The sequence below is a fragment of the Perognathus longimembris genome, chromosome 10 (genome assembly GCF_023159225.1).
Source record: "Perognathus longimembris pacificus isolate PPM17 chromosome 10, ASM2315922v1, whole genome shotgun sequence".
NCBI classification, from domain to species: Eukaryota; Metazoa; Chordata; class Mammalia; order Rodentia; family Heteromyidae; genus Perognathus; species Perognathus longimembris.
In genome coordinates this window covers 550,908-560,755 of record NC_063170.1, presented here as the reverse complement: position 1 = coordinate 560,755, position 9,848 = coordinate 550,908, and the positions used below count along the sequence as shown (strand labels likewise).

General features: G+C 48.1%; 1 protein-coding gene across 3 annotated transcripts in view; it reads left to right on the top strand.

The window, feature by feature from the left end:
* Nucleotides 1-684: 684 nt before the first annotated feature.
* Spg7 (SPG7 matrix AAA peptidase subunit, paraplegin) overlaps nucleotides 685-9,848 on the top strand; it is a 40,421-nt gene continuing 31,257 nt past the window's right edge. The window contains exons 1-3 of one of the 3 annotated variants that reach the window (XM_048354922.1): nucleotides 685-892; nucleotides 1,985-2,087; nucleotides 7,170-7,259. In XM_048354922.1, the coding sequence (XP_048210879.1) occupies nucleotides 731-892; nucleotides 1,985-2,087; nucleotides 7,170-7,259 (355 nt within the window). In that variant the 5' untranslated portion in view covers nucleotides 685-730. The remainder of the gene's footprint in view (nucleotides 893-1,984; nucleotides 2,088-7,169; nucleotides 7,260-9,848) is intronic. The other 2 variants (XM_048354921.1, XM_048354920.1) reach the window with 2 other exon arrangements.

Sequence of the window (9,848 nt, the reverse complement as noted above, 5' to 3'; positions counted from 1 at the left end):
TACATAAGCTAGTGGCTGGCAGCCATGTGAACACCAGGGCTGGAAATGACTTCCCAAAGTGAGTCAGCCCTAGAAAACTAAGCCAGTCTGAGATGGTTATCTATACGAATGTAAAGATCTGAGAAGAAGCACTCCCCTTTTGGCTCTGCCTCAGCTTTGAGGTGCCTCGTGCTTTCCTTCAGCTCTTCCTCCACATCTGCCCCCCTCACCTTCCTGTGACCACCAGTGAGTGGCTAGCCTGCCCTCGACCTGCTGACTTGGGACTTCGGAAGGCCCTGTTCTCTTCGCTCCCGGGAGCTGCTGCACCGCGCTCGGCCCCCACCGGTCGGTTCGGGAGCCCGGAGGCGCGCACAGCCCCTGCAGACCAACCACCGTGCGACCCGGGCACTCCGGGGCCCCAAATTGCCCCGCCGGGGGGGATCAAACCACGACTGAAGGGGTTAACATGAGAACCAGAGCCACACTTGACCATTTATGTACTTGTCAGGCCTCAGGAAACGCGGGAGCAACCCGAGGCTCGCTCCCGTGCGGCCTCCGAGGGTCACGCGGAAGCCCCGGCGGGCCAGACCAGAAAGCCCCAAGCGGCCGCCCAGCAGGCCGCGCGTGCGCCGGGAGCCCCACCCCGCGCCAAGTGCGCAGGCGTGCGAGGCGGCGCCACCCTCCCCCGCCCCCCGGCGGGCCGCCCCGAGTCTCCGCGGAGCCGCCACCGCGCAGGCGCTGCTCCGGCAGCATGGCTGCCGCCCTGCTGCTGCTGCGCGCCCTCCGCCCGAGCCCGGGTTCCGGCCCCCGGTGGTGGAGCCCGGGCCTCTCCGCCGGGGCTGGGAGTAGACGGCCGTCCGTGGCCTGTAGGCCTCCGGCGCTTCTCGCGGAGGCCGGGAGACGAGCCCTGCAGGTAACCCGCGAGCGGCCTCCGGGCCTGGCGGGGGGCGCGGAGCATCTCGGGGCCCGGCCCCCCTCTTGGGCTTAGCCCCTCCCCCGGGCTCGGCCTCCCCCCCCCCCGGCCGCCCCCTTCCCCCCTCCCCGCCGACCCCCTCTGGCTTAGCCTCCGAGCTCCCCCCACGCTCGGCCTCCCCCTTCCTCCCACCCGCCGCTCAGCCTGGCCGAGGGGCCCGGGGGGCCCGGAGGGCCGTGGCGGGGCGCGGGCAGTTGAGAAGCCCAGCCCTCGGCTGGCGTACCCCAGCCCCGTCGGCTCCCGGGGCTCGGAGGCAGAGCCCCGCCAGGCTTTGTGAAGAAGCGTTCTTCACCTCGGCCCAGACGGGCACTTCGGTCGGGATGAATTCCAGCGCTTTCCAAATCACAGTGGTGATTGCTCAGAGTGGGCTGGCCGAAAGCTTTTTACTGGAGCACAAGTCTGGTCGCTGCTTTCCAGGTGTCCCTCGTTACAGATCCAGTTCCACACAAGAGCACGAGGTCCTGAGTTCAAGCCCCTGGAGCGGCGCGCACACACGCGCGCGCGCACACACACACACACACACACAGACAGAACCAGTAGACGCTGGGTGTGGTTGTAACAGTTGAAATCGGAGTGGTCTGGTAGCTGAGGCGGGAGATGATGAGTGTCTGGCCAGCCTAGGTTATCTAGTGAGGCACTAATCTCAAAACAACAACCAACAAAAAGCCCTTTCAAGTGGGAAAACTGTTGTTCACTTGGAAAAGAGAACACTGGAAATAAAAACTTTCCAATCCTTTAGCACCTGGAAGTGGAAAAGGAGTTGTTCACCAATGATAAAGCACAAATGTGGATACTCACTGTGGGTCCTTGTGGGTGTTGGGTCAGAAAGTAGTGTGACATCGCTAGTGCATTGCTGTGTTTGACAGTAGCTTTGGACATTTTGGAATTATCTTAAAACTTTCAAATAGCACACCGGCAATTCTCATTTCAGGACAATGTAAACATTACAATTGAGATAATTCTGTGTTGAGTTGATGTATTGTGGTCTTAGTGTGACCATGTCTTTTCTGGGTTTTATTTTTTTTTTTCCAGAGCTTACAATTGCGAACCCTAACCCCTACTTTTGAAGGGATCAGCGGATTGTTATTGAAACAGCATCTAGGTCAAAACCCAGTCAGACTCTGGAAACTTCTAGGTGTGTATCTGCTGAAACTCAGGTGACCTGGGAGAAATTATGGCATTTGTGAACAGACACTTATGGACTGTATAAGGATGTTTCTTGCGCTGATAGACTGTAGACATGACAGTGACTAGTCCTTTAAGATGGAGCTGGGGGGCTGGGGATATGGCCTAGTGGTAGAGTGCTTGCCTTATGTACATGAAGCCCTGAGTTCAGTTCCTCAGCACCACATATATAGAAAAAAGCTGGAAGTGGCGCTGTGGCTCAAGAGGTAGAGTGCTAGCCTTGAGCAAAAAGAAGCCAGGGACAGTGCTCAGGTCCTGAGTCCACGCCCCAGGACTGGCAACAAAACAAAGATGGAGCTGGGCACTGGTGGCTCATGCCTGTAATCCTAACTACTCCTGAGATCTGATGATCACAGTTCAAAGCCAGCATGGCCAAGAAAGTCTGTGAGATTCTTATCTCCAACATTATAACCAGCAGAAGTGGCACTGTGGCTGAAGTGGTAGATAGAGTGCTAGCCTTGAGCTGAAGAGCTCAGGGACAGTGCCCAGGCCAAGAATTCAAGCCCCACAACTTAATCATTATGGAAGCTACATGTGGTGAGCCCAGCTCTCACAAGTATGAGGTAGGAGGCTCACAAATTTGATGCAGCCTGGGCTGCATATTGAAACGCTGTCTCAAAAAACAAAAACAGATTGAGGGATTGAGTTACCTAATGGCATTACTTTGTGTTAGAAAACTTGCAGTATCCAATATAATAGCCTAGGAACATTAGGTTGTACATATACCCTGGGTGTGCAGTAAGCTTTATCATCTAGGTTTGTGTAAAAATAAAAACTCGGGGCTGGGATTGTGGCTTAGCGGTAGAGTGCTTGCCTTGCATGCATGAAGCCCTGGGTTCGATTCCTCAGCACCACATATATAGAAAAAAGCTGGAAGTGGTGTTGTGGCTCAAGAGGTAGAGTGGTAGTTTTGAGCAAAAAGGAAGCCAGGGACAGTGCTCAGGCCCTGAGTCCAAACCCAAACTTGAGCCACAGCACCAGTTCAGGCCTTTTCTACATATATTCTGAGGACTCGAACCCAGGGCTTCATGTATACAAGGTGAGCACTTTACCACTAGGCCATATTCCCAGCCCCACATTCTTTATTTTTTGTTCCCTCACAGTAGTCAATTGTGTGTGTGCGTGTGTACACATATGCATACATGATAGTGAACTCAGAGCCACTCATTCTCAAAGCTTACTGCTAGCTTTTTACCACTTCTGGCCTTTGCTGGTTAGTTGTATTTAAGTGTCTCATGATTTGTTTGCATAGACTGGTTTTGAATTTTAATCCTCAGATCTCAGCCTCTTGATTAGCTAGGATTACAGATGTGAGCCACTAGTACCCAACTTAATTTTTCTTTTTCTTTCTTTTTTTCTTTTTTGCCATTCCTAGGTCTTGAACTCAGGGCCTGAACACTGTCCCTTACCTTCTGTTGCACAAGGCTAGCACTCTAGCACTTGAGCCACAATGCCATTTCTGGCTTTTTCTGTTGTTTTTTTTAAATTTAATTTATTAATTGAACACAAATTTTTTGACAAGGTGTTGTGCAAAAAGGGTACAGTTACATAGTAGGGCAGTGTGTACATTTCTTTTTCTTTTTTCTTTCTTTTTTTTTTTTTTGGCCAGTCCTAGGCCATGAACTCAGGGCCTGAGCACTGTCCCTGGCTTCTTTTTTGCTCAAGGCTAGCACTCTGCCACTTGAGCCACAGCGCCACTTCTGACCATTTTCTGTATATGTGGTGCTGAGGAATCGAACCCAGGGCCTTGCCACTAGGCCATATTCCCAGCCCCCAGTGTGTACATTTCTTGTGATATCTTACGCCCTGTTTTTCTTTCCCTTCTCTAGGTCAGGTAGACATATATACAATATACAATGTATCAAGAACATATACAGTAGCCACGTGGCCAAGCCCAAGAAAATTCGCCTAGGTCTTTAAATGTAATGTCGATATTAGACGATATGTCGACAGTAGTCTTATATGAACGTACATGCATAGCTTTTGAGCTATTGTATTCCACTGAGAGGTCGATTTTTGACCTTTATATGTTGAGTAGTTGTTTGGTTTTAGTTACATAATGTTGGGTCGCTGCCCCAATCCTGTGGGAAATACCATTTGACAAGCAGTTTTTGGTTTCACAGACCTGGTCTCTACTGTCTCTCGGTCACCCCATCTTAACAGTCATATATCAGGGAGATGATGCCCCTTTGTTTTCTGTGTTCTAGGCTTATCTCACTCAACATTTGTTCAAGTTCTGACCATTTCCCTGCGAATAACAATATTTCACCATTCCTAATTGCTATGTAGTATTCCATTGTGTATAGGTACCATATTTTTTGGATCCATTCATCGGTGGAGGGGCATCTGGGTTGTTTCCATATTTTGGCTCTTGTGAATTGTGCCGTGATAAACATGGAAGTACAAATGTCTTTTTGATATCTTGGGACTTGCTGTTTAGTATAGGTGCCTAGGAGTGGTATGGCTGGGTCATAGGGTAGGTCTATATTGAGCTTTTTGAGAATCCTCCATACTGTTCTCCAAAGTGGTTGTACTAATTTGCACTCCCACCAACAATGGAGAAGGATTCCTCTTTCCCCGCACCCCCTCCAGCATTTGTTGTTGCCTGAGTTCAGGGTATCGGCCATTCTAACTGGAGTGAGGTGTTATCTCAGGGTTGTTTTTATTTGCATTTCCTTTACTACCAGGGATGTTGAACATTTTCTCATATGTTTCTTTGCCATTTTTATTTCTTTTCTTGTGAAGTCTCTCTTTAGCTCTTTTGCCCATTTCCTAATTGGTTTATTGGGCTTGGAGGGGCTTAGTTTTTTTTTTTTTTGGCCAGTCCTGGGCCTTGGACTCAGGGCCTGAGCACTGTCCCTGGCTTCTTCCCGCTCAAGGCTAGCACTCTGCCACTTGAGCCACAGCGCCACTTCTGGCCGTTTTCTGTATATGTGGTGCTGGGGAATTGAACCTAGGGCCTCGTGTATCCGAGGCAGGCACTCTTGCCACTAGGCTATATCCCCAGCCCGGGGCTTAGTTTTTTGAGTTCTCTGTAGATGACAGATATTAGGCCTTTGTCTGTTGCTGTGCTGGTAAAGATCCTTTCCCATATGGTTGGCTGTCTTTCTGTTTTTGTGGCTATGTCCTTAGCTGTGCAGAAACTTTATAATTTGTAGTAGTGCCATTTGTGGAGTCTCAAGTCTCTCCCCTATTTGTTGTGCCCCTGGGACTCTATTCAGGAAGTTCCTTCCTGTGCCTATAAGTTCTAGCGTCTTTCCTGCTCTGTCCTTCAGTAGTTTTAAGGATTCAGGTCTGATATTGAGGTCCTTGATCCATTTTGAGTTGATCTTGGTGCATGGTGATAGGCTTGGGTCTACTTTGAGTTTTCTACATGTGGCTGCCCAGTTCTCCCAGCACCAGTAGTTGAGGAGGCTATGTTTATCCCATTGTATGTCTTTAGCTCCTTTGTCGAATATCAGCTGACTGTAAGAGTGCAGTTTTATTTCTGGATCTTCAATTCTAATCCATTGGTCTTCCGATCTGTTTTTATACCAATACCAGGCTGTTATGATGGCCCTGTAGTAGAGCTTGGAGTCTGGTATGTGATACCTCATCTGGCTTTTTCTGTTTATGTGGTACTGAGGAATCAAACCGAGGGCTTCATGCATGCTAAACAAGCACTCTACCACCAAGCCACATTCCGAGCTCCAGCTTAATTTTTTTGTACTGTTATTGTTTGCCAGCCCTGGGGCTTGGAACTAAAGGCCTGAGCACTCTTCCTGGCTTCTTTTTTTTTTTTTTTGGCCAGTCCTGGGCCTTGGACTCAGGGCCTGAGCACTGTCCCTGGCTTCTTCCCGCTCAAGGCTAGCACTCTGCCACTTGAGCCACAGCGCCGCTTCTGGCCGTTTTCTGTGTATGTGGTGCTGGGGAATCGAACCTAGGGCCTCGTGTATCCGAGGCAGGCAGGCACTCTTGCCACTAGGCTATATCCCCAGCCCCTCCTGGCTTCTTTTTGCTCAAGGCTAGCACTCTACTTCTTGAGCCACAGTGCCACTTCTGGTTTTTTCTGTTTATGTGGTGCTGAAGAATTGAACCCAGGGCTTCATATATACGAGGTGAGTACTTTACCACTAGGCCATATTCCAGCCCCTCCAGCTTAATTTAATCCATTATATTTTACTTTTTCCCCCCAGTACTATAACTTGAACTCAGGGCCTGGGCGTTGTCCTTTAGAAGTTCAAGATTTGCACTCTACCACATGAGTCACAGCTTTACTTCTGGATTTTCAGTGATTAATTGGATCGCATAGGCTTTTCTGCCCACACCAATTTCAAATTGGATCCTTAGATCTCAGCCTCCCTGATTAGCTAGGATTATAAGCTTGAGACACCTGTACCTGGCCAACAAATATTCTTTTTGTGTTGGTACTGGGGCTTGAACTCAGCATTTTGTATTATCACTTGGCTTTTTTGCTCAAAGCTTGTGCATTACTACTTGAAGCACCTACACTTTTGGTGGTTAATTGGAGATAAGTCTCTGAGATTTATCTGCCTGGGCTGGCTTCAAACCGTAGATCTTCAGATTTTAGTCTTCTGAACAGCTAGGATTATGAGTGTGAGTCACTAGTGCCCAGCTTTTGTTGTTGTTGATGTTGTTTTTGAGGCAAGGTCTTGCTATGTGGCTCCGCCTGGAATGGAACTCACAATTCTCCTCCCTCTTAAGTGCACTCACCCTCCTGAATGCTAGAACTATAGGCATGCAATATATCTTCTTACACTTCCTGCTTAGCCAATTTAAATAGCAAAGATATTTCACCTTATAAGGTGAAATAATAACAATACCAATAGTTCATAATTCTATAATTAGCAGCGTCAGTAGTAGGAACAATGTAAGGAAATGCTTTATTCTCTCAAACTTGCAGCTCTTAGGACATAGGCTGCAGGTGGTTTCTGTTGTGAATTGGTTATTTGAGAACATATTGTTTGCCCATGTGTCTTCCCTGTAGTTGGAAATGTTGGTTGTCTAGTTCTTTCCCTGTTTCTTGTTACAGGTGGCACTTACTATTTTAACACTTCCAGAAAGAAGCAGAAGAATAAAGACAGTGATAAAACCAAGGGGAAAGTACCTGAAGATGATGAAGGTAACCCTGTCCGATGTTCTGAAACAATGGCTACCTCTAGTGATCTTGCTTTTGTGCTCTTTTCTTTTTTCTTTTTTCTTTTTTTTTTTGCCATTCCTGGGTCTTGGACTCAGGGCCTGAGCACTGTCCCTGGCTTCTTTTTTGCTCAAGGCTAGCACTCTGCCATTTGAGTCACAGCGCCACTTCTGGCCATTTTCTGTATACGTGGTGCTGGGGAATCGAACCCAGGGCTTCAAGTATACGAGGCAAGCGCTCTTGCCCCTAGGCCATATCCCCAGCCCTTTTGTGCTCTTTTCTTAGCAAAGTGAGGGTATTCCTAAAGACAGGGGAGTCTAGGCACCTGTACTTGCTGTCCTTATCCTCATTCTCTCCCATGTTTGTCTTATAGGTGATTGTTGAGTCCTTTGTGCTATTCTTCCTGAGTGACTGTGCCTGCAAGTAGCATTCAGAAATACCTGAAGATAGGCAAAGGGTGAATCTCAGATAAACCTAGAGCTCCTGAGGTGTAGACCAGAACACCTCACTGATCCCAGCCCCATACACATTGGTGATTGCTGCCACTTCCCCTGGGCATAAGAAGCAGTTCCCAGAGGAGAGTGCCAAGGAAGAGAGGATGGATCACTGACTGAGGCATTCTGTCCTATGAAAGTACCACTATCTAGGCTGGGAATATGGCCTAGTGGCAAGAGTGCTTGCCTCCTATACATGAAGCCTTCGGTTCGATTCCCCAGCACCACATATATAGAAAATGGTCAGAAGTGGCGCTGTGGCTCAAGTGGCAGAGTGCTAGCCTTGAGCAAAAAGAAGCCAGGGACAGTGCTCAGGCTATAAATCCAAGGCCCAGGACTGGCAAAAAAAAAAAGAAAAGAAAGTACCACCATCTATACCAGTTCCTCTGCCCTGTCCTAGTTCACAGGTTCATTCCCTCATGTGCAAGAATTAAGGAATGTACTGCATATCTTAGGTTTCACGTCTACTCGAAAAGTAGGACTCATTCAAAAGTGTGAAAGGAAATTAAACTATTATAATTGAATTGGTGGGGTTTTTTTTTGTTTGTTTGTTTTTGGCCAGTCCTGGGCCTTGGACTCAGGGTCTGAGCACCGTCCCTGGCTTCTTCCCACTCAAGGCTAGCACTCTGCCACCTGAGCCACAGCACCCCTTCTGGCCGTTTTCCATATATGTGGTACTGGGGAATCAAACCAAGAGCTTCATGTGTAGTAGGCAAGCACTCTTGCCACTAGGCCATATTCCCAGCCCTTAATTGGTGTTATTTCTGAGTTCTCTAAGATCAAAGCTGATTTTTTTGCTGTTAGTTGTTTAGAAATTGCTAACTCTTAGAAATGCTTGGTGTGCTGGGCACCAGTGGCTCACACCTGTAATCTTACCTACTCAGGAGGCTGAGATCTGAGGATCGCCATTCAAAGCCAGCCTGGGCAGGAAAGTCATGAGAATCTTATCTCTAATAACCACCAGAAAACTGGAGGTGCCTCTGTGGTAGAGTGCTAACCTTTTTTTTTTTTTTTTTTTTAAACCAGCCCTGGGCCTTAAACTCAGGGCCTGAGCACTGTCTCTGGCTTCTTTTTGCTCAAGGCTAGCACTCTGCCACTTGAGCCACAGCACCACTTCTGGCCGTTTTCTGTATATGTGGTGCTGAGAAATTGAACCCAGGGCTTCATGTATAGGAGGCAAGCACTCTTGCCACTAGGCCATATTCCCAGCCCCGAGCGCTAACCTTAAGCTGAAGAGTTCAGGGACAGTTCCCAGCCCCAGAGTTCAAGCCCCACATCCAACAAAAAAGAAAAAGAAAAGAAAAGCTCAGTGAAAGGCTGGGACTGTGGCTTAGTGGTAGAGTACTTGTCTAAACTCTGGGTTTTATTCCTCAATACTACATAAATAGAAAAGCTGGAAGTGGCGCTGTGGCTCAAGTGGTAGAGTGTTAGCCTTGAGCCAAAGAAGCCCAGGGACAGTGCCCAGGCCCTGAGCTTAAGCCCCAGGACTGACCAAAACAGAAAGAAAGAAAGAAAGGAAGGAAGGAAGGAAGGAAGGAAGGAAGGAAGGAAGGAAGGAAGGAAGGATGTAGGTTCAGTAAACTAAGTCATTTGCATAGGTTATCTTATTTAACTCTGTTCTAAAAATAGAATAAATTCTGATGTTTTTTTTTTTTTTGCCAGTCCTGGGGCTTGGACTCAGGGCCTGAGCACTGTTCCTGGCTTCTTTTTGCTCAAGGCTAGCACTCTGCCACTTGAGCCACAGCGGCACTTCTGACCATTTTCTATATATGTGGTGCTGAGGAATCGAACCCAGGGCTTCATGTATACGAGGTGGGCACTTTACCATTAGATCATATTCCCACCCCCAAAATAAAATAAATTCTAATGAATTAATTCAGATTTAAAAAACAAAACTAGACTTTGGCACTGGTGGCTCATGCCTAGAATCCTAGCAACTGAGGAGGCTGAGATTTGAGGATCACAGTTCAAAGCCAGCCTGAGTAAGAAAGTCCATGAGACTCATCTCCAATTAACAGCCAGAAAACCAGAAGTGGTGCTGTGGCAAAAAGTGGTAGAGCACTAGCCTTGAGCTGAAGAG